The sequence below is a fragment of the Arvicanthis niloticus genome, chromosome X (assembly GCF_011762505.2).
Source record: "Arvicanthis niloticus isolate mArvNil1 chromosome X, mArvNil1.pat.X, whole genome shotgun sequence".
In the NCBI taxonomy this organism is placed as follows: domain Eukaryota; kingdom Metazoa; phylum Chordata; class Mammalia; order Rodentia; family Muridae; genus Arvicanthis; species Arvicanthis niloticus.
The window spans coordinates 41,012,627-41,038,776 of NC_047679.1; the positions used below are offsets into that span (position 1 = coordinate 41,012,627).

The following is a 26,150-nucleotide window of genomic DNA, read 5'->3' on the forward strand; positions in this document are numbered from 1 at the left end:
TTTAGTGTTTCATACATGCATCCAACCCTCCCTTTCCTTTCCATTTTCTAGTCTATCTCCAATTTGTTTTTCTTCCAAACTTCATGTATCATTTGGTAAATGCCCTGAATGTTTATAACATGGTAGTCAATGAGTTTTTGATGATCTCATACATGTATATAATGTACTTTTATCATAACCACCCCCACTTCTACCATAACTCATCCCAGATACACCCCTACCTATCACCAATTTCTGATCTTAATAACCTACTAAATCTAAATAGTGCTCCCCATGTCCCTTCAAGATATAACAAGAACATTTGTTCTTAAGCAGTTGTATTTACCTGTAGAGGATCATGCCAGTCAACATTCCCAGTATGGAATAAAGAGGGTCACATGAGTTCTCACCCCCAGGTGATGAGTTAAGGTCAGCTGATAGCAGCCAGTGGAGGGAGAGTTAGTTTCTTCTGTTTTGCTCCAGCCCTCCCAGGGACTGATATAATGTTTCAGTGTTTTAATGTGTTGTTGTATTTAAAAGCATCTGTTAAATTGCACTTATGACAAGATTTCTGGCCTTAAGAACCAGTCCATTTGTCTTCTTCACTTCGTAACCAGCATTCTTAAAAAAATCTTATTTCTGTGATAAAAAAAACCCTGCTGATATACCCAGAGAATCTTTTTTATTATTATTTGTAGATTTCTAAAATAATAAAAAGAATATATTATAAGTAATAGAATCCAATAGGGGAACTGACTTGGATGATAGATACAGCAGTTAATCTTCAGTGCAAAAAATAAAAGTACTCTAGGGATTTAACATAGGGAATTTTTGGATGGATAGCAATCCACTGGAAAGAATAAAGAAGCAAGTTTTCAGACTTATCTTGCAAGATAAATTTCTAATAACATGTTGAACAGACCCAATAGAAAACCTTTATCTTTCATGGACCACTGAAGCTTTGAGTTCAAGATCATATTGTGTAATTTTTCATTAGGAATCAAAACTGCGAAATGTATAAGCTACCACTTGTATAATATCTACTAGGCACTACCTTCTAACTAGGGAGGTAGGACATGAGCTTTGGAATGGCGATGTGAAAATGTCTCATGTTTCAGTGATAAATGAACCAACAAGGACAGCCAAAAGAGGCAGGATAATGGCTGGTTTCCTATTTCCAACTTCTCTTATGGGTTTATCTATTTGGTTCAAAGTTACAATTTAAGAAATGAAATTTTCTTAATTCTTAAATTAATTATAGGCAATGATACTATATAAAAAGAAGCAATACTTACCTGAAGTTTGAGATGACTTGATCATGATATATTTTATCTGACAACCCTAAATTACTGTGTTTATAACTAGAACTGCATAAAAATCTACCAAATAGTTTATAAATTCTGACATGTACAACTACAAGTATGATGAGTAGGTTTGGGTGAGCTAATCATAGTATAAGCCAAAATAGTATTCCCAAGAATGCTGAAGCATTTCTTCCTATAAATTTTGGTACCACTTGAATATTTCCATTTTACATTGTAAAACTCTGAAAACTTGCCAATCTGTGATTCACTTGATTTAAATCAACTTCTACTTTTTAAAACATAAAAATCTTCCCCAAAGTAAAAAGGGTCAGGTGATACTCTAGAAAAAGATTTTTCAGCAAGGAAGAAAGAGATGAGTAGACTATGGAGAACTTTAGGCATAGAAAAGTCTGGCACCAGGAAAAAAAATAAAACGAGTTGGGCACTTGTTCATTCCAAGCTCCTTTGCCATACTCTTTTGCATTGGGCAAATACAGAAGTTAAACAGAGAAACATTTTCTTTTCTTCTTTCCTCTCCCCTTTGTATCACAAAGAATGTGTGCATTCTAAATTACTTAACCCAAGGTAACAGGACAAGATGGCATAGACAATTTGTATTTAAGCCAAATAGCTATAACAACGTGCTAGCCTGAAACATGGATATGAAAGTTGATTGGATAAAAGTTCAAATTTGAGTTCTGAAGAGTTGTCATGCAAACAACTTTTTTGTTTGCAGTATTATTATTATGTAATTTTTGTAACAGTCCAGTTATTATCCCCCCCCCCCCTGGCTCACCCTTTGACAGTTTCTCATCCCATTGCTCCTCCCCTGTTTCCAAGAGAATGTCCCCACCTCACCACCCACCCCACAAGACCTCCACACTTCCTGGGGCCTCAAGTCTCTCCAGGGTTAAGTGCATGTTTTCTCACTGAGGCCAGACCAGGCATTCCTTTGCTGTATAAGTGTCAGGGGGCCTATATCAGCTGATGTATGCTGCCTGATTGGTTGCTCAGTGTCTGAAAGATCTCCAGGGTCTAGGTTAGTTGAGATTGTTGGTCTTCCTATAGGGTCACCCTCCTCCACAGCTTCTTCTAGCTTTATCCTAATTCTACCACAGGGGTCACCAGCTTCTGTCCATTGGTTGGGTGTAAGTATCTGCATCTGACTTGTTCAGCTGTTGGATAGGCCTCTGTGGGCAGAGGGCAGCCATGCTAGGCTCCTGTCTGTAAGCACACCATAGTATCAGTAATAATGCCAGGCCTTAGAGCCTTTGAGCTGGATCCCAATTTGGGACCATCACTTAACTTCCTTTCCCTCAGTCTCTTCCCATTTTATTGAGGGGGGTGAGGTGGAAACAGGAGTGAAGTCCTGAGTGAAGAATAGAAAAAGGCAACCTCAAAAGGTTAGAGATTGGAGGACCCTCTAGAATGTACCAGAAACCTGAGAGGTAAGAGAGTCTCAGGACTCAATGAGAGGGACCATAGATGAAATGCCCAACTGTGGGGAGAGGGAACTTATAGAATCCACCTCCAGTGGAAAGACAGGGCATCAACTGGTAAGATGGGATTGCCATCCCACAGTCAAATACTCTGATCCAGAATTGTCCCTGCCTAAAAGAACTGCAGGGACAAACAACTTTTGACTAGAAAAATATTTTAAGTTGGCAATTGTGCATGTTTATTTAATGAGTGTAGATATCAAAAGAACAAACACTGGATGTATGCCATGCTATTTTGTCAGGAGAAATGGGTAACATCAGTAGGAAAACAAACAAGGAGTCACAGATAATGTAAAAAGCCAGTATGAAAGCTTACATAATGCCTTTGTTCAGAAATAATTTTTTTTCCTGTTTTTTTCCTTGAAATTTCTTTTTTGCATATAAAGCAGTTAAGCCATTGCACCTCCTAAGCTACTGATTGGAACAGGAATCAGTAGCAATTGGAAACAATGGGAAATTGTTGGAACCAAGGAAGCTGAGGAGTTTCCATGAGGTGACATCAAGCCATAGAAGCTTGGCTCTCTTCCACAGTGCAAGCAGACTCAGTCTTGAGATAAACACTGTTGTTTTCTTAACCCCTTTCTTTCCAGTAGTAAGTGGGCAGTCAGGGTGCCTTGGTTGAAAATCTCATCAAAGAATCAAGAATGATATTTGGCTAAAAGAGAATTGTTACAGTGAAATCAACTTTTCCTGAACTGTTTGCTCTAAGAGCAAATTGAAGCTAGTGCTACACCTTTGACAAGTGAAGTGAACTTCACTGATCAACTTGTGGACTTCTTTAGAATGCAGCTAATTTCTAAATTACTTTTATTTCAGAGGTTCATTTTCTCTCCGAGAGTATACATGATTTTTTTCTGTGTCCTTACATCTGCCTCTTAGAAAGTACTTTGTACCCAAAAGGCACAATAGCTCTTTAGAAAGAATTTTTCAGCATCAGTAAATGATGGATCTTCAAATGCTTTTATTAATTACAATTTGATTTCAAACATTTAATAATGTTTTATAATGTGGGAATGTTTGTATCTCTCAGCAGCACAAGGAACAAATGTGATTCCAAACACGAATTGTTATAATACATGATAGATGCCATTTAGGAAGAAAAGTAGAAGCCTCATTTCCAATGCTTTTTATAATTCATAAAATACATACATGTTTCTATGTAAATACTCTTATGTTATTGAAAGGAAACAAGAATGCACACACTATTTAACAGTTCTATGTTCTCTTGTAAACACTTCTGCTATTAATTTGTGATCTAAATTATTCTGATCTTTCAAAAGATTTTGATTTTCTCTGTGTGCTGAGATATGTGGTTGCCCTTTCATGTCCTATAACTAACTTGCTAGCAGTATTTAAACTGAGCACAAAATGAAAAGATTAGTTAACTTCACATGGTGAGCACAATAACAGAGGGTCCAAGTAGGCAGAACATTTGGGGGCTTGTTGTATTCCCGAGCTAAAAATCTTATATTGATTTTGTAGTGAAGCATAGAGTTAGTTACTTTGAGCCTTTCAAAAAACTGACTGGCCAAGGAATATTTTCTTGCTTTCTCAAGTACCGTGCAGTCTTTCAGAAGTAAGCATTCATCTATTCGGAGAGCTTTAACCTGTAGTTTCCACTTTCTTAGCAATCACACTTAAAACCCTGTGAATAGATCTAGGATTTACAGAGCTAGGATTCTCGGTACAAGCAGATCCTTCCAGCTTTTGGCTGTCAGTGTGTGAGCATGCACTTGCATGCTCAAGGAGTTTCTTGTAGCTTCAGAAGTCTAAGGGAGTCAAAGGAAATGAAGAAGGATGTCCTAGTCCAATGCAGATTCATGAACTTCCCACTATAGAGAGGCTATTTCATCTTCTTTTATTTTTTTTCCTAATCAAGCTGTTAGTATGAAACAGGAACATGCAATCTTAGCAGAGTGAAATTGGGGTCATGCCATAGGCTAGCTGAGTGAGGGCTCTTTGGCATGTGATGTATGGCCAACACAACTCCTTTACTACATTGAATCTGCCATTTAATTACATTTTTAATCTCATTTGAGGCTTTTTAAAATCATTATGGAAATTGCTGTAAATGTGCCCAGAATGAGACCTCATACAATTTTGCTGAGAAAATTGAAGAGAGTGAAGATGAAATATTATCACCAAACAATTTGTGTGGCTTTAGACAACTTAGTCTTTGCAGTAATAACAAAAATACTTTCATTGATGCATTAGAGCATGCACTAGGTCAGTGGTTCTCATCCTTCCTAATGCTGTGGTCCTTTAATACAGTTCCTCATGTTGTTGTGACTCACCAACTATAAAATTATTTTCCTTAGTTTTTCATAACTGTAATTTTGCTAGTGTTATGAATAATAGTATAAGTACCTGATATACAGGATATCTGATATGAGAATTCTAAAGGGGTTGTTACCCACAGGTCAAGAATGACTGTTCTAGACTGAGTGGGACTTTTTTTCCTGTAGTCCTGTCTCTTCTTTGATAAGGGAAAAAGGCATATGCTTTCCATATCATTAATTCTTTCCCTCCCTAGCCTTAGTGTCATCCCTTGAATTTATAGTTGCCAAAATTAATATTACAGTACTGGACTTGAGTTTCTGACTCTACACATGCATCTAGAGCAGGCCTGAGGTCTTTTAAGTGAAAAATTGGTTTGGCATGAAATAACACCTCTGTATTCTTTCAGGGTCATTAAAAAATATCTCTACTGCTGGGCTATAGGAGGGGTACAAGGAGGATTCTTAGTGTAAAAGCAAAATGTCCCCTTCTATGTAAGGATGATCAACTCTCCTCTTTATGGAGCACAGCTGGTTTCAAGTTTTTCTTTAAACACATTCTTAATTATCTTGCACTTTGATCTTGAAATCTTTTGCTGAGCTATTGGAGAAAGAACAAGCAAAGAACCTAGCTGTACTATCCTTGAGGTTCAGACTGCTGTGTCCTTTCATAGACAGACCCCGGGATGAACATACCATTTCTCTTAGTTTTTATCCACTCATTCCTTTTTTTTCTTTCAAGAAAATAGCAGGGAAAAGTGAAAAACAGCCAGGTTATTTGAACATGATTAGTGCCATCAATTTTTTGAAATATCAATGCCCTGTCATTTAAGATGGCCACTGCTTCAAATCTGGTTATTTAGTACTTAGCATGACTGTAATTTCAAGATATACAAATAAGCAAAAGCAGAATTTTGTCACATTTTCTAAGGTGCTAGTCTTCCTTGGAGTACTCTATTAAGATGGTACTTGAGGGATATGTTGTTTTATTAATTCCTTGGATTTCTACAAGATAGAAATAATGGTAGGTTTCAGTAGACTACTATGCTATTACTGCCTAGTGCGTCATGGAATTTCGTGAAACAATGGGTTATATTTTACATTTGTGACTACTTGTATAGATGTCTCAGGAATGAATCAATGAGTTTCACAAAATAATTCTTAAGGCCCAAATGATTAAGTACTGTAATAGATGACTACTTCATTTAAGGAATAGACTTAAAACCACTATGAGATATACATATTCTTGAACTCTGAGTTTATGCTACAGTACTACACACTCTGCATTTGGGATATACTGGCTAGTGTGTTTATTTTCATTTGGATTTTTTTTAGAATTTCATACATGTTTTTATTATATCCACTCCCCTAACTCTTCCCAAACCTACCTCTCCCATCCTACTCAAATTTATTTTCCATCAAGGCCAACTTGTGTTGTCCAAATATTTTGGCATGTGTGGCCTTCCACTAGAACCTAGTTGTCCTATCAAGGTCTACACTCTCACAGAAAACTGACACTTTTTCTCCAAGCAACTAATTATTTCCAATAGCTCCTTGGCTAGGGATGGAACCTTATGCCCAACTTACCACTCTGTGCTAAGATTTTGTCTAGTTTGAGCTCGCACAGATTTTTGCCTGGTGTCATAATCACTGACTCTCATGTGTACTGCTGCCCTGCTGTGTCCAGAAGATATGATTCTTTTGTAGTCATCTACCACTACCTACAATTCTTTCTGCCTCCTTTTCTGCAATGATCCTTTAGTCTTTGAAAAGGGTGCCTGGATATATACATTCTATTCATGGTGGAACATTTTACAGCCTCTTATTCTGTACCATGCCCAGTTTTTGTTTTCTGTATTAACAATTATCTCTTATAAACAGAGGTATCTCTAGTGATGACTGTGAGAAGCCTTCATCTATGGTATAATAAAATATCATTAGGGGTTGGTTTTAATAATTTTCTCAAGCTCACTCAATTTGATAGCACTGGACCCTGAATAATATATATGATCCAGTCTCATGTACACAACTACAAATGAATGACACACAGAAGACAAATGCTTAGGAGAGCAAGGGAGAGAACATAGACATCCTGACTTCATATTGAGTGCCTATTTTATGTTAAGCCAGGAAGCCATAACTATGGAAAGAAAATGCCTGAGTTCTAGAATAATATCACCATCCTAACTTCACTCCATCTTCAAAATCCTATTTTAAACTTCTCATCTTCCCTTGCATGAATAGCAATTTAATTATGCCAGCATCAAACATTATATTTCTTCTTCTAAGACAGAAACACATTGTGCCTCCCTAGACATTATCATTGTATTCTACAAGTCATATTTTCTGGCTCTTAAAAAATATTCTTTTTCTAACCTATATCTACTGCCTTAGTTTAAATCATTATCTTGTCTTGTTTACACTATTATTGTATTTGTTCTCTCTTCTTCAAGGTCCATTGCTCTTGCTGCTAATATACCATTTTACTAACCATAAAATACTCTTACCAAAAGATAAATATTAAATGTATTAAGCATATTCTATAAATACTGAATATATTAAGCTTCTTCTATGTTTAAAAGTCTAAAAATTTAGCTTACATATAATTCCACATGGCCTAGATCCATCTATCTATCTATCTATCTATCTATCTATCTATCTATCTATCTATCTATCTTTCTATCTATCTATCTATCATCTGTTTTAATATATACATATATGTGCAAATATATTTATATACATAGAAATATCTTATATTTTATTGCCTCATATTGCCTGCACTATATCGCCTGTAAATCTCTTCTCTAGCCACACTTGGTTATTGAGCTTTGATGTGTCCTTATCTAATCATATCCCAGCTTATCTTCAACTTTGCTCATGGTTTTCCTTCTTTAAATTTCATTCCCTATTTCTCCTCTGGTCATCATCTAATCACTTCTTCCAGATACACTCAAACATTCTGACTTATGCTCTGACATCAGCAATCTTGTAGTAAAGGGTAATTGGTCTCAAATCCTATGAGAATATATTCTACTTTAACATTGCCACATATTATTTGGTTTGTTTACTTGCTTAAGACTTTTTCAATATGTCCATTAAAATATGCTAAATCCTGTGAGTTTTAAGAGTACATTTAGTCAAGGTTTTGGGAACCTCTCATCTCTCTTTTAGTTTTGAAAAAGAAATGGATGAAAATGAATGAATGAGTGAATGAAGCAAAATTCTAAATAATTGTCAGAAAGAATGATTTTCAGCCTTCTATCCAAGTAACAGTAATAATTATATATTATTGATAATAATTTCTCATTCTCTTGCTTGTCCTCTTATTTCTGTTAAATTTAAAATCTTATCACACTAGAGCAGAGATTCATGACATCTCAATATTTTTTCCATTCATATCTGAGAAGAATGGATGCAAAATGTTTATTTGTAGTAAAACACTATGAACACGACCTAATCACCATGTTTCTTTGCCTATCACCAGCAGGCTTCTTCACTAATACTCAAGGTCAGTAACAATGATAATGTGTAACATAATTTCTCCTTTCTCAGAGGACTATGAGACAGACTTTTACTATAATTAAATAAGTATTGTAATGTAGTGCCCATTTTAAAATTCTTGAAATATAACTTAACCTGTTAAAGCCAGATGTGAATATTCTAGTTCCTTATTGAAACTTACATCATTTATCTTGTTAGTATGAAGATACTAACCAAACCTTTGTCTCCTAGGGAGGCTTAAGTAAAAGAACATCATCTTATTCCCTGTACCAGCTTCAACAAGGTGATTTAAGTACATATATAGTCATTTGTATTGACCTAAATGTTTAGCCTTGGAATGTAGATCTACAGCTTAATGCCTATGAGTGAAATTCTTCTCTGTACTCTAGGTCCTAGGAATGAAGAAATATCTCTCAGCATTTTGTCTTTTACTCATTTACATGTCTTCATCAGCAAATATGCCCATGTCATATACCTTTATGTTGATTCTGTGTTTATTCCATCTTCCTCCTTATCCTAAATATTGAAAACATTTTGTTTCCTCTCATCACCACTTGATTCTATGAGAGAAAACAAAGTAGACCAAAGACACTGGCTAGGCTCCAAAAGGAGTCATATTCCTCAGAAGTAATTTGCTATACTTGGTAGTAAACAGAAATTAACTTACCAAAGAACACCAGGGAATTAGACCCAATTATGTCAGCAAGACTTCAGTTAACATCATGGTACTAGAACTCTCTTTAGCACTGAAGACTCATAAACACCTAGAGATGATTTTAAAGTTATTAGCTTTAAGGAAAAGGCTGAAGAATACCCATTAGTGAATAGAGAGTTGTATAATGTGAGTTTATGATTATTTTGTAAGGTGCCCTGTGACTTTCAAAAGGGGGAATGCTTATATTGTTCATTGTGCTAGCTAGTTTTAAATCTATGTGATACAAGCTAGAATTATCATAGAGGAAGGAGCCACAGTTGAGAAAATTCCCATAATATCAGGCTGTAGGTCAGTTTGTAGGGCATTTTTAAATTAGTGAATGTGGGAGGGCCAAGCCCATTGTGGGTGGGGACAGCCCTGGGCTTGTGGTCCTGGATTTTAAAAGAAATTAAGCTGAGCAAGCCATGCGGAACAAGCCACTAAACAGTGCTCCTCCACGGCCTCTGCATCATCTCCTTCTTCCCTGCCCTCACTGCTTATGAAGATGAACACTTGAATGGAACTATGAATTAAATAAACCCTCTTCCACCCAGCTGTCTTTTATTATGGAGTTTTATCCTAGCAACAGTAACCCGAACTAAGATAATATCTAAACATTTACCTTAGAGTATTATTGTTCTCTTATGCAAGAAATTGGAAAGAATTCTTTTCCTAGGGGTAGGGATGGAATTAAAGAGTTGTTGTTGTTGTTGTTGTTGTTGTTGTTGTTGTTGTTGTTGTTTTGGTTTTTTTGACATTTATGCTTTTTATGATTAAAACAAGCCAAAGGAGCTTAGTTACATGACTGTTATAATTTCTACTGTATTATCAAAAATAATTGTGGTACATTGCCATATGTTTTTGCCTTCTTCTTACTTATTACTTTTGGGATGAGACTTGACATCAACTAATTGCTTACTTCTAATAATCAAACACAATCTGAAGTGATTGATTCCCTAAAGGAATAAATAGCTTAATGACAAAGATTCTAGAAATAAGCTTTTCCAACTTTGAACTCTATACATAATGTAGATAAATGGCACAGATAACTATAACCAAATTTGTCTTGGTTTGTGAGACTATAGTTGGCAATTCTAGGAATAGAAATGTATTTCGTTCATCTACAAACACCGAAATTTATCAAAGAGCTGAAAATGTAGCTCTGTGGCACAACACTTGTGTAGCATGCAAGAGACCCTGTATTTGGTCCTCAGTATCTCAAATAAAAAATAACAGTATTAGCACTGAAAAAACTGTGAAAGATGTGGCTGACCATTCCAATTGAGAAAATATCTCAGTTACTGTTGGTTTCTCTCAGAGCATCCTAGTAAATTTCACAAACTGAATATCTCATAAGTACCTTAATTTTTAACTTATGTTGCTATGATATATGAAGTCAAATCAAAAGCTGCTTAATTATATTTGACAAATAGAGAAAGAATTGGAGGTTCGTGAAAACATAAAACCAGATAGACATGTGCTCTGAATTTACCTCTGCCAGATAGCAGCTATGGAATTGGAAGGAGTTATTTAATAACCCTCAATTGTGATTTCTTCCGTTGGCAGGTAAGAAAATGTACTTTAGTGGCTGGAGAAATGGCTCAGTGGTTAAAAGCACTGGCTGTTTTTCCAGAGAACCCAAATTAGATTCTCAGCATCCATACAATGATTTATAACTATCTGTAAATCCAGTTCCAGGAAATTGAATGTCCTCTGCTGGCCTCCAAGAACACTGCCTGTACATGATGCACATGCATACATGCAGCCAAAACACGTGCACACATAAACAAAAAATGGTCTTTAAGAAAATGTACTTAATAGACTTGGTATAAGAGTTGTTTAAGATGTCAAGCATTCCCTGTTCTGTTCATACATAAACCTTACTCCCACTACTATTTATGACTCTGCAACAGTAAATTTGTTTCACTGGTGGAAAGACCTAGCTGGTCACTCTTAGATAAGGGTAGTTCCTTTCTCTCAGGCCAATTCCTACCTATAAAGCATAGTGAAAAACTAAAAGCACCTTTACCACTGTAGGCTTTTCTTATAGAGTTGTCTTTATGATTTAACTGTAATGTCTAGTGTTTATGTGTAGAGATCTGTAAGACTACTTCTGTCAATGAAGTTCTATAAGATTCCTTGTTTAGGAAATGCATAACCAATTGTAAGCACTAAAATACTATAGACAATATCTATAATAATGTTTTGGTGGTATACATGTCTTCAGTGTGCATTTTAGATAGTGTTAAAGAACAAAAGAAAACAAAAACTAGCTTTACGTTTGCTTTTATCAGTCAACATCAGCAATGTGAAGCAAATTGATAATTGACATTAATACTTCACTGTATCCATGGCAGATTTTAAGAGAATCTGAATCAGATTCTTCAAGAGATAGTGTCCTTTGGAACTCTAATCCATGTATTTTAAGGATGTCTAATGCAGTATATTTTATATGGGAATCAACTGAGCCTACATGTACCTTTGCTTTCAGTGCCCTGTTACGGTTATTGAAAATCTTGTTATTCTGATTGTTTTGGCATTGTGGTGGTAGGTGGGCGATAGGGTGCTGCTGTGTCTAGGTTTCAAACACAGCCTACACATGGCTTTTCTTATTCTCAGAGAAATCTAGTCTAAAATAGCATTTTTAGCTTTAAAAATGCTTGTACAAATAGTTATCTCTTGCCTAAATTTTTCCTTCCAAAGGTAGGGCACAAAAAAGAAAAAAAAAAAAGAAATTGAGCCGTACATGCAGCTACTGCTGTTGTTCCTGAGTGCTCAGAGAGAAAGATTGCCTGGCTGATTCACCTAAACCCCCTAACTCCATTCTCCATCAGTCACTATTTACCTCAAAACTGCCTTCCTAATAATCATTGTTCTTATTGTCATGCTTGTTTCCAGGAAATACTGAAATCTTATCTTTATAAAATCAAATATCATTAGCAGGCTACTTACTGAACCACCAGTGGCTACTGTGTACCCTTTGGATTTAACCAATCTTCTTTGGTACTTTTATCATTTGCCTATAGGTATATTCACTGCTAACTGTGTGGGAGTTATAGAAGAAGGATTGGAAGATAAAGGCATGTGATTTGAATGAGCATTCATAGATCAAGTGCTGGGTTAGACACTTGTATGTTCTGCCCACATAACATTGTCATCTAATCATTACTAAACAGATGCCAGATATGTTTGGCCTTCTTTAGAGAAACTATATAAAAATAGACCTTGAAATATTTTGAAGTTTTCACATACTTTTAAAACATAAGTGACAGAAGCAAGACTCTAAATATATCTCATACCAGTCTACATTTTTCTGTAATCACATCAGTCTAAGCTAGCATTATCCTGGCTGGAGTGAAGGGCCTGGATTATAAATGGATTTCTTTCCTCTTCCATCTTTTACCTTTTAAAATCTCCATATAGTACTTTCTTTAAAGCCTAAATCAGACTAGGTCACTCCTGTACTTTATTTATTTTCTTTTTAAAAAATTTTTTCCTTTATTTCTTTTCTTAGATTGAAAATGGCTTCTTCTCTTATCCAATAAATCCCAATCACACTCTTCTCTTCCTCCACTCCTCTCCGCCCCACCCCCACATCCCCTCTCACTGAGATTCATTGTCCTCCCATTTCCTCTTCTGAAAAGATCAAACCTCCAAAAGACAACAACCAAACAGCACAAAAAGACAAAACTAAACAAAAACAAAAGCAATCAATGAAATACATATATTTAATTATATATATATTATTATATATAATATATAATTATATATATTATATAATATATAATTATATATATTATATATAATATATATTTAATTATAATATATATTTAATTATACACACACACATACAGTGTTTGTTTGTTTCTACTCCAGTTCACTCTGATATTCAGTCTCCAGTTACTGGCCATCCAAGCAGTGTTGAGTATGGGCTCCATCTCGTAGAGTTGGCCTCAAATTAAATCAGACCTTGGATGGCTACTCCCACATGTTCTGCACCACCATTGCAGGCAGATTATCCATCAAGGATTTGGTGGCTGGGTCGGTGTCCATGTTTCCTTTTCAGTAGCCTGCAGAGCACTTTCCTGCACCAAGGAGACTAGAACCAAAGAATGAAGGCTCAGGGCACATACCAGATTAACCTCTTTAGGTTAAATGAGATATATGGATATTATCCTTACCAATGCTGTCCATTTGCATAGAGCAAGCCTCTGTCCTAGCATTATTCTGAGCTGTGTGAGGATCTCCATCGAAACCCATTTGCCAAGAACTCCACTGAATGCCACCTAGTTCCACCACTGGGAGCATTGCCTGGCTATAAAAGATAACCAAAAGAGATGGGCAATTCAGACTCCATATCCTCCAAAATAGAAATCCTCAGTAGGATCATCATCAAATTCCAGGAAGATTGCACTGCACTCAGTACCTACACTGCTCCCCAACCCCCTGCCCTCATTTCCAGCTAGCTCTTCTTATACTCTCTCCCTCTACCCCATCTTCTCCCACCAGGTGGATACATTCCCAATATCCTAAAGAACTGTCATATTGATGTCCATGGTGGCTATAGGAAATGGCATTCCCACTAGCAATGAAGAAGTGTTCTGTTTGCTCCCACATCCTAGCATAATAAGCTGTCACATGTTGTAAAAGTAATGTTTACTACTAGACATGGTCTCAGGAACTTACTACTGAATCAGCTCACCCTATAAATGAACAAAATCAGAAATGAAATTGGGGTCATAATAACAGACACCAAAATAATCCACAGAAGAATAAGGACATATTTCAAAAACCTGTTCTCCACCACTGAAAATTTTGTTTCTTTTTTCTAATATCTCCCCTTTCCCATCTGACTCTCTCACTTAACTCCTGATAACTGTTACATTACTTTCAACTATGATTTTAACTGTTTTATATTTTTATGTATAAATGAGATTATGTAACAGTCCTCATTTTCTACCTATGTTATTTCTTCTAGGCTCATTCATGTTCAGGAAAATGATAAGACTGAATCCCATTTTTGTCTGAATATAACTCATTGTGACTATTAACATGTTGTCCTTGTCCACTCATTGGATAATAAAGACTTATAGTTTGTCCATGTCTTAACTCTTTTTGAATTGTGCACAATAAAAGAGAGACACAAATTTCTCTTTAGCATACTGATTCCTTTGAATATTTGTCAACGAATGGGATTGCTTATGCATATGACTGTTTTGTATTTTAGTTGTCTAAAGAATCTCAATACTATTGTTTTTACAGTGCCCAACTTAGTTTACTGAATCCTTTTTAAAGATAATTAATTCTATATACATAGACGAAAATATCCTGATTTAAAACAGTCTAGTCCTCTATTGTTTGGGATAATAGAAAAGAATATAGCATTAATTGTTACTATCTTCCTTCTTCATAGTGCTTCCATTTAAACAATGGCATAACTTTTAGAATCTTCCTCAATTGCCTTAATTTTTATGAACACCAAGGACCGTTCTAGGTGTTAAAGATGTAGAATAATTGAAATATTCCATAATCTTGCCATGTACTTTTTGTTGTAAAGTTTTATTTTCAATCACTTTCTAGGCCGTTTTCTCACATTTTTAATTTAGAAACTTGATCGATTTTCTTTCTCCCTACTACTCACTTTCCATTGCATTCAGGTACTGCAATTTATTACCACCGTTCATAAATTAAGTTTGTTTCACCTTAGTGTCCTTTCTACAGTGATCTCCCCACCTGGAATGCCTTCTTCCCCCTGTTTTCTCAATTCTGTCTATCTCTTCTGACCCAAGATAAATCTTATCACTTCATGAAGTCTATTTCTAATCACTTTATTTTCTTCTGGATCCCCTTGTAATAGTAAATTTTATATTACCTATTATTTATTAAAGATTTATGTTTTGTATGCTGTAAAAAGTGTTTTACAAAATTACTCAGTACAATATTCAAAGCAACTAACCAGCTAAATGAGTACTATTGTCTAAGTTGAGTGAAGCTGGGGATATGAAAATATTCTCAAAGTTAAGAGAAACAATCAAATGTATGTCTTTTTAGCTGGTTGGTCTTACATTTTCCTGGGTTGTTGAGAAGGGGCATTTAAAACAGGAGATGAGACTCTCAAGGGAAAGGACCTGTGCGATTTCTAAAATTCTGACCTGAAACAGAGTACCCACTCAATATCAGTGTAAACTCGAATCAGGTTTTATATCATGTCTGAGACTTCTTGGTGCTCACTGATAAATGTTCTCCAGAATTATAGAGATTTTTAAGCTACAGATTTCCTTTTCCACAAGTATATGTCGCTTTTCCATTTACACTCATTTTCTCAATTTCATGTTCCTTCTTGTTGCACCTTCATCCACTGCCTTATCTCTATTTAACACTCTCCAGAAGAATAAGATTATGAAATCATCTTTGAGTACTACAAACAAGGGTAGTTTCAATTATCTCACAGCAATATATATATATATATATATATATATATATTCAATATATATCCAATATATATTCAATATATATATATTCAATATATATATTCAATATATATATATTCAATATATATATATTCAATATATGTTGGGCTATTACTAACACAATATGATATCACCACTCAGTTAAAACCTCAGAGGTAATATAGCCTTGCTGCTAAGAGTACACACCCTGAAGTCTAAGGGTCTGTGTTCAAAATCTGATAGCATTGTTTGTTAGCTATGTGACCTTGGGCAGTTTTTCATACTACTGTAAATTCATTCTCTTACATGGAAAATAAAGATAATATTGTTTACTATAGATTATTAAAAAAGAAAAGATTAAATAATCTTCTGTATATACAGTTCTTTGAGCCATGCATACTGTAGACTAAGACTTTCATATATTATTGTTTTTATGCACAAAATATTTGTTCACTATTTACTAGCTATTGTTCTTCCTGGAGAAATACAATCACAAAGGAGAAATAAACAACAACAACAACAAAACAGCTCACAAAACAAAACAGCACAGGTAAAGTCCCTGTGACTTGAGTAAGCTTTTCTTGTTAGCCCAGAAATAACATAAAACTAAAATTCATTACCATCTACAAATCCTGCTGATTTTCATTACCAACCTCTTTATGTTCTATGCTTTCTAAGTCTAATACAAGCCTAAGACCAATGACCTCCTGGTAGTTTTATGCTAATAGATACATGTTCCATCCTATCTGCTCTACTGGTGTTTCCTCTTCACCTACAACTCACACTGCCTGTTGGTGCTAAAAATCTCCATTATAACCTTGAAAAGAGAGCCCTGTATCCCTTACCAATATTTATTTCAGGTTCAGTTCTCCACCTTGACATTTTTGGCAAAAGCCTTCTATCCCAAAGAAATGTGGCAAAACTATGCTTCTGTTGATGTTTTAAGTTATTGTTTGATGGAACTGATTGTCCCTATGGTCCTGTAAAAAAAAAAAAAAAGATGAATCACTGGGAGAATTTCTTCTCTGACAACAGAAGTACTTTATAGGTGGTTCTGTATGTCCTCTATCAAAATGAAAAGTCTAGTCAGAATTTAATTTTTCACTCAGAACGAGTGATCTACATGGGTAAACATTTTATATGTTTTTTAAATCAAAATTATTGTTATTTTAAATGTTCTTTTCTTTCTCCATTAGTTTTCTTTGTGAAGCTTCAATATCTACTGTATATTGCACCTAATATTCATACACAGTATGATAGTGGAAATGGCCTAAGATCTGATAAAGTTAAGAAACTGTATCAATTTCCCAGTTTTAAAATTTATGAGATATGTGACTTTAAGCATGACATTTAAACTTCTATCATCTGTGACAAATAGAAAATCAGATGTACCTCACCAGGAACCAGTGCTAAGAGGCAATGACCAGGTTGGTAGATTCATAAGATCTCTGGAAGATACTAAGTCCTTACTGTACCTATTTCATTTGTTATGCTACACTACTATCATGACATAGAAAACCGATATAAGACTTTCTTGTCAGTGCTCATACAACAGTTCATCTTTGTGCCTTTCTAAAAAGAAGAGTTTGGATCCTAGTATTTGAGATTTAGCAAGAATTCCTCATCAATATTTAGTCAGCAATATAAATGAATTAAAGGAAAAATACAAATTTGATTTTAAAATTAAAGACTTGCATTCCTCCTATATTTCCCATGATGCCAAAACTAAACAAATAATTGATACTTAGATGAATACTTGCTTATTCATCTTGTGTTCTTTTCTTTGTTGTTTGAGACAACAAAGATTTTTATATGCAGTAGATTTTACCCATTCATGGAAAGGAAGAAAATTAGCACATTAATGAATCAGCATTCTATTTGCACCTCAGAAGTCTTCTCTTATTCAGTAAAGAAAAGTGTTAATCACTTCATGCTACACATGAACTAAATTAAAGAACTAGTAATTATGACCGAGTCTTTGCTATCAGGGCAAGGTAAAAACATTCAAACGTGTGATGATTTATATGAATAGGATGATTGAACATTCATTCTATTGTTTAAATTATTTTCTGGGGCTAGGGATATATCTCAGTGGTGGTAGAACCCTTACCTGTGTGATTCCTTCAGAATCATCCCAATTCTAGAAAGAGAAGAGAAGAAGAGAAAAGGAAAGGGAAGGGAGGGGAGGGGAGGAAAGGGGAGGGGAGTAGAGGGGAGGGGAAGGGAGTGGATAGAAGGGAAGGGAAGCGAGAAGAGAAGAGAAGAGAAGAGAAGAGAAGAGAAGAGAAGAGAAGAGAAGAGAAGAGAAGAGAAGAGAAGAGAAGAGGGAGTAGGAATGGACAGAGAGAGAGAGACAGAGACAAAGAGAGAATATCAGTTAAATTTCCTGAACATACCCATATTTATTTTCATTCTCTGAATGTATCTACTGGAAAGAAATGTTGGGTTGTGTACAAACAAAGACTATGAAAGTAACATGAAAGAGACAAATGAGAGAATTTTCTCAAAGTTAAATCTGATTTTCTATCCTGAATTAATAAGATAATTAGCTCTCCCTTCTCATTTGCTAAAGAAATTGTAAATTCGGTATTTCCTATATATTTAAACATGACAAAGCAAAAATCTGGGTGTGGTGCTGTGTGTATATAACAAAATTTCAAACACTGAGACAGGAATATCATGAGATCTAACCTAACCTGGACAACATAGTGGAATCATGTGTGCATGTGTGGAGTGGGGTGATGGTGGTGGTGTATCCCAGTGTCCTACAGAGACAGAAAGAAAAAAATCCTGGAAATTATGCCTATCTGATTAAACTCTGTGCTGCAGGAAACTCATGAATAATTTTCTACTATATTTTCTGATTTTGAAATCCAGCTATAACATCTTGAAAAAGCCCCGTTTTGTGGAGTAAGGATAGATGCTCTTCCATCTGTTTTACTATTTCCCTTCCTTTAGCTGAGGTCATCCCATCTGTATTCCCCTTCCAGTATTCAGAGTCCATCAGGGCTACTTTGGCTGCCAAAAATAGTGACAAGCAACATTCATTGTTCCTCTACCTTACTTCTGCAGCATGCAAACTTCTGCATTTAAAGTGACTGTGGCTGGAAACATGAGCCACTTCTTCAGGATTACTAACACGTTATTGCTGCCTCCTTTCTTCTTACTTTAGCAGAGTCATTTAATTCAGTTTTAGAAAGAGTAAGAGACAGAGGGGAGGGAAGGAAAATTTTTTTTTTAGTCACACAGATCAATCCAATTTGTCGGAGCTTCAGAATGAATTTTTAAATTTGTTGAACAGAAGCATACAAGTCTCTAAGCGCAAGTACAATAATGTACAAAGCCTCCATTCATTGTGTAGGCAGAATGGAATGCTGGTACCAGGCAGCTCTCTAAGGAATGTTCCTTTGGCTTTGACTGTTCTGCTGGAAACAAGGAGGGAACCACATATATAAAATGAATTTATAATGTCTCTGCCTTATTATGGCAAAATGATAAGAAAAGTTGGCTGTTTAATATAAACTGTCAGTTGCATATTCCAGGCCTCCATTCTTTGAGGTCCCTCCCACATCTACACGCCTGGCTACTATTTAGCAGGGAGTCCAAAGTGGCCTATTATGATTATTGACTATCCAGGCCTGCGCTCTTAAACTCATTCGGTCAACAGAATGTAAGCAAAGTGAGCATTTTAAAGCAGGACCTATTCTGTTCCTGGGTCTTCTTAAGTTTGCTATGCAACAGGATCAGTGCTGTAGTCCCCGGTTCAAGCTGAAAATGTTGCACAGGAAGACATATCATGTAAAGGTCAGATTCTTGTATTATGATGGTTTTTTTTATCTGTGTCTATACAAATGAAACTTAATGTCGTAACTCTTGTCATAACTCTTACCAAAGTCCTATGGATTCTTTACCTGACAAGTCTGAAAATATGATGGTATTTTAAATGGAAATGCTTGGCAATCATTATTTGATGTTTATATATCTATGATGCCATAGTACCAAGGTGAACTACTGTGTGTTTTCAAAAAGATGCTCTTGTCTCATAGAGTCCCATTAATATGCTGGTGTTGGACAAATACAACGTTGTTTATATATTTCTTCATGCTTTTATGATCACAATCAATACAATATAATAGATTAATACATGCATTGAAAATATAACTTGATTCACTGTAGTGAAATGATTACCACTGGTATCTATGTTACCACATACTTTTATTTCATAAAGTGTGTGTGTGAGTGTGTACCTGTGTGTGTCAGAATATTTTATACGTAGACTAGAAAATTTAACTTATGAAATGTGCTGTAAGTGTATTAATTCTAATTTATAAAGAAAATAACTCGACAAGGGAGGACACCAAAAAAAAAAAAAAATTCAGGACATCTTTTCTTTTTAGTTGCCAAGCTAGAATTTATTTTGAACTAATAATTTTTTTTGAGTTCTTCAAATTCACATTCACAGCTAGTCTCTTTGTTTGGTAATTCTGAATGTGTTTTATTGCTTTCTGGTAGGATCTCCAAGGAGAAATTGAAGCTCACACAGACATCTATCACAATCTTGATGAAAATGGCCAAAAAATCCTGAGATCCCTGGAAGGTTCAGATGAAGCACCCCTGTTACAAAGACGTTTGGATAACATGAATTTCAAGTGGAGTGAACTTCGGAAAAAGTCTCTCAACATTAGGTAGGCTATGATAATGGGGATGGGGGGAAGCAGGGATCCAGATGTGAATAAGATGGCTAGATTCTCCTCATTTTCCTATCACAGGTAATTAATATTTCGTATGTAAATCACCCAATTTTGAAATGATTCATTTTATTTTGAATAAATGAATCATTCATTTACTTGGAATGGAGATGATACTTGCAGGTTCAGTTTAGATTAAAATGGGACTGTTTTATAACCCCAGGAGAGACATATGTTAAGACATTAGAGGAAATTTTAAAAGGGAGCACTGAGATCCCGATTTCAGAATTCTCTCAGTGTATCACAAAGTCATACAAAAAGCAATAAAATTAGTGAATATTTGTTATGACATTCTCTCTTTGGCATCTCTCTAAATGTATAACAAAAGAAGATTCTTTTAAAGCAGAACATTTTATAATCAACAATTTAAAGACACACTTTCTAGAGTTCATGCAGCTAAGGAGATTATAGCCACTTATTATCACTGGATCTCTCTTAGATTTTGTTGAAGCACATTCTCTGGAGGGTCCCTGAACTTTTAGATCTTGCACTTACTTTCTCCTTTGCCAAATCAGCTTGTTTTGGGAAGTGAATGGTTGCATCAGTGCTAAAGAAGGTAGAGGGAAGCCTTTAAGATTCTTGGATGGCTGATACAGGTATATAGAGAGACAAAGGAGCAGAGCTGATCTCTGAAATGCCCAGTGTTACCTAAGAACCTGGAAAATGCAGGGAGGAGAAGCAAGCTCCCTGTTTTCTGAGTAATTGTTTATCCTAATCCACTAATTTTTTAAAATATTTATGCACTTTCATCAGTGTGTATAAAAGGAGTGGTTCTGAAGAGAGGTAGAAAGGACAAATTAGCTTGATCAATAGTTAGAAAAGAAGGTATTCAATAGTGGGAACAGTTACTACTCCGAGTTATTCTGATTATTTAAAAAAAAAAGCCTTTCCTTTCTTCTTCATAGTTCTTCTAAATTGTCTGCAATTTCAACATACAACTGTCATAAAGAAGATGAACACCTGATAGTCTATTAACTTGAAAGCACTTTTGCCGGGCAGTGGTGGTGCATGCCTTTAATCCCAGCACTTGGGAGGCAGAGGCAGGTGGATTTCTGAGTTTGAGGCCAGCCTGGTCTACAGAGTGAGCTCCAGGACAGCCAGAGCTACACAGAGAAACCCTGTCTCGAAAAACAAAACAAACAAACAAACAAACAAACAAAGGAAAGCAGTTTTGAGAAACTCTACCCACTATGAAGTAATAATAATACTAGCAAGTAACAGAGGGTGTATGTCTCATCTACTGCCGTAAGCATTTCATAGTGCTTGACTCATGTGATGTTATCAGCATCAATGAAAAGTCAATTTCATTTATATACTGTCCTAGCCTTTGAAAAAAGTGAAGGACAGAGAGGTTAACTGGGTTCCCAAAAGTGACAAAGTTAACAAGTGGCATGTATAAGACCTATTCATATCGAATCTAACTTCATCATATGAATGTTTAGTCATCAGAGTATTCTGTAGGGTTGAATAAAGAAAAAGTTTTTCACAAATAAATTCATCACAATTGAACATATTGGATTGAGAAACAGATTTCAAAGAACAGAAAGGCTTTATTTATACAAAGCCTTTCCTCAAGTTTGCGCCCTAGCCTCTGAGAATCTCATTTTCATCTCAGTGTTCTGTCCATGGTTTTTGAAATCTATGTATTTTTTGATGACTTGATGGCAACAACGGAATATTTCATTTTAATTATAGAAAGTCTCTATTAGTTTTGTACATTTTAAATGTCTAAGAGCAGTCCAAGTGTATAATGACCAAGGCCACATCTGTCCTTAAAAATAATAAAACATGAACTGAAAAACGTTTTGATGGGTAAGGAAATGAATATGATTCCCCTATTGCAGGAAAGAAAAAAAGGGGCTATGACTGTTGCAGAAGTTTCTTGATGCCTTTTCTATCCTTTATGTGAATATGATGAAGTAAAAGAATTGAAACTGTCAAACAGGATGTCGGCAAAATATGGCCTCTTCATTTTCAGAAATTTCCCATATGCCAGCTACTGCAGTTTAATTTTTACTGTGATTAATCAAGCAGAAAACAGTTACCTTAGCTTATGGAAGATGCTGTGAATTCTGGAATTTGAATATTCTGATTAATGGTTTTGGTGTTTAAATAGCTCTCTGTAATAATCCAGAATATGTTATAAGTTCTCAATTATAAGAAGCAAGGAATTATTCACAGCTACATACTTTAGTTTCTTGACACTCAACTGAAGTACGGGTATCACTCATTCCATAGCAGTGGCACAGCAGAGATAGTAATTATGAAATAAGATAAAGAAACATTAGGATTATTGTCCATTGGTGGATTTTTTTTATATTGAATGTCACTACAAGTTTTTTTTAAATGTTTCAAAATATCCTGAGAAAACAACCCTGTTTCTGTAGATTGTAGCACATTATATACTCAAAAATGTACTGTGTTCATTGTTTTGTGAGAGCTTTAGATATCATTCATGTATTTCAGAAAATAAAAGCAACAGTTGTACAAAAATATTCTACCCAGCACACAGATTCTATCACATTGCTCCATATTTCAAAATTTTTTGATCATGTACACATATTTTACTCATCTGTTTGGTTGTTAACCTCTCCTCTTTTTGGTTCCTCTTATGCTCCACTCCCATCCTGTATCTTTCTCACCAAGCAACATTCTAGTCCCTCTCCAACAAAGAATTCTAAGCCACTAGATTCTACTTTCTAACCCAGTTTTAATTTCTAGCAGTTTTCTGTATCTTGTGAGAGATGCAGTATGGACACATACTGGTTGGTTCTCATGTTTGGAACACAATCTCTCTTATTCTTTGAATTTTGACTCAAATTCTTCATGTATTTTTCATTCTAGCTGTTCTTCACCAGTTCTTTCCACAGTCACTAGAATTTACACTTGAAGGACTAAGTATATGGTCTAAGTATATGGTAGAGTGCTTGTCTGATATGAATAAGATCTATGGCTCCCACAACAGAGACATAAACACAAACAGACACACACACACACACACACACACACACACACACACACACACACACACACACACACACAAAGTTCTTTTGGGTGCCCATGAGTTGTTTCATGTTTGTTAGCTTCAGCTAAATTAAATAAAAGATGTGTAAAGTCAAAATAGGTCTAAAAGAATAGTCCTTTTACACCACAGTTGTTCTCGTCTGACTCTTTTATCATCTACTATGTAATCTTGAGCTAATTGCTTAAGTACTTTAGTGCTATGCAACTCAATAAATTCTAAGATAATGCTTTTTCAACCCAGAAGACTCACTGTATGTATGGTGTATGTGCATGCTCACATGTGTGTGCACCCGTGCCTGTGGGTATATGCACATGTATGCAAGAGGCTAGAAGCCAATGCCAGTGTCTTTCTCAGTTGCCGTCTAATATTTTGACTCAGATTCTCCCACTGAACCTTAAGTGCATCAATCTGGCTATAAGGTATGTCCAATAAACTCAGGATCCCACCTGTCTCTAGTTCATTGCACCAGACATCACATATGCATTCCACTATGCTTGGCTTACATGTGAATACTAGGGATACAAACAAAGGTTCCCATGTGTGTTTAGCAAGCAGTTGACCATTTTATTCCTCTCCCCAGTGCCTTGATTATTATATTTGCATGGCCTTGATCTATCTTTAAAATATACTATTAAAAATAAATAGAATGTCTTTTAGAAAAAGTGGTTGAAATTATAGAGTACAAATTTACAGTTCCATTCAGGAAGGTGGATCGCCCCATTCATATTCATTATCATATCACACATTGTCCACAAGCTAGACCACTAAGTAAACATCAGTGATAACTCAGTTCCATAGAGCAAAGTAAAGGATGGAAATACAATAATATCTTTCCTTACATATAGAAATGTGTACGCATGCACACATATACAGAGCAAGAACTGAAACGTGAATAGCAGGAAGATGATTAATGAAGCCAAGTATTTCTCATGCTAAAATAGTCCATATCCACAACTCTTCACTTTGATTTTAAAACTACTTAAAATTTCAGAAGTGATCAAGTGAATTTTTTACAGAAGCAATATTTATAAAGATTTGTTTTATCTGTATTCAGATTTTTCCACATTATTGGATGTATGTTTCGCTATGAGGGTTACTTAATATGTTGTTGATATGACTTCAGCAAATTTATATTTTTATGTTTGGTGCAGAAAATTGTAAAAATTATATGAATTTCCAAATGTTTGCCAAATTTTGCACATTAGTTTGAGAGACAGGAACACTAACAAATTCTTCAGCAACAATGAATCTCTTAGGGAGTACTTAGTATTAGCAGTTGGAACTAAGGGTTTTATTTTTCTATAATGGAGAACAAAGAAAGAGCAAAGGAAAGAAGCATCATATACTTTTGAGGGGGGATAAAAGCAACTTGGACATTGAGCATCTCTGACCTTTCTCTTACTCTTGGAATGTTAATTATGTTGGAAGTTGGAGTTCAAGGCCCAGCTAGGAGGAAAAAAAGGTTTACTTCTCTTTGAGTTTAATTCTGTCTTTATTTAAAGCCCCACAGCTCTCACTTTATTTCTGTAGTTCTTTATTATTTCGGCATTTGTACAGTTTCTTTCTGTCGACTTAAGTGCTATTGTATTACACAGGGGCACACAGGATGTGCAGGGATATATCGCTAGCTTTATAAAGGAAGTCAAAGTGAAAAATGAATTCAATAGAGCACAATTTGCTTTAAGAATGTGCGCTTTTCAGAGTAAAGTTTTATTAAGGATTTCAAACTAGGCATCAACCAAATCACATATGAAATATCTGTATCTAGAGAAATAGCAACCACTTTATCATCTGTATAATTCTTAGAGTCCTATCTCTGAAGAGTTCTGTAAATAGCAAGCAGTACATCCCGTACATCCCGATACACCTAAAAAGTTCTGTATTTTGCCCAACCCTTATAATTTGTGGAAAAAAAAAAATTCAAAGATCAGCACTTGTTTTTTTTTAGAGGCAAGTAGGCCCCAAGCTCTACTCTTTAATAATAAAGATGAATAGGGAATGGATAGATACTAAGTGTGCCTCTTCAAACCATCTCTTTTGTTTTGTATTCAATGAATAGGAATAAATAAATTACATTTGACCATTAAGAAGTCATTTTCCTTAGAATGTATAAAACCCAGATGCTTAAAGGTTTTTCTTCTCTAAGGGTGACTTATAATTCTCAATTCCCAAATGTTAATATGGCCATATAACAGATATGGCTCAGCAGTTGTCTTTAAACCTCTAGTCCTGCTTTTCCCTCAATTACAAAACAGGGTCTTTGACTAAGGTGAGTAGAACTCATCTTAATCATTACATCCTTTGCAAAAAATAAATAAATACAGAAAGTGAGCAGCAACTATACATTCTTTTTTCTCTCAGGAGATGGCTTTCCAAACACAAAAATAGGCTAATTGTTCAGAAGTATTTGATATGTAGTCATTAACGTACAATGAGCAGCTTCTTCCAATATATAAACTACAAATGTCTTAGAAAATTTTCAAAAACTGAATGCGCTGAAGGAAAATGTTGTCCAACCTAATACAGTTTCCTTATATATAGATTACCTTCAAATCACGTCAAGTCGATGTAACCGTTTTCCTAGAAAGACCCACATATAGCATTAAAGAACTCAAAGTAAATACTTTAAGAAATGATTTCTCAGTGTTCTTGGAGATCAGCTGAAGAGCTGTGAA

General features: G+C 35.2%; 1 protein-coding gene across 12 annotated transcripts in view; it reads left to right on the forward strand.

Moving 5' to 3' along the window:
* Window positions 1–26,150, forward strand: part of Dmd (dystrophin) — a 1,571,027-nt gene that overhangs the window by 1,153,324 nt on the left and 391,553 nt on the right. For 10 of the 12 annotated variants that reach the window (XM_076918257.1, XM_076918249.1, XM_076918252.1 and 7 more), the window contains one exon: window positions 20,215–20,387. In XM_076918257.1, coding sequence (XP_076774372.1) covers window positions 20,215–20,387 — 173 coding nt within the window. Of the gene's footprint in view, window positions 1–19,333; window positions 19,507–20,214; window positions 20,388–26,150 lie in introns of those variants that run through there. The other 2 variants (XM_076918256.1, XM_076918255.1) reach the window with 1 other exon arrangement.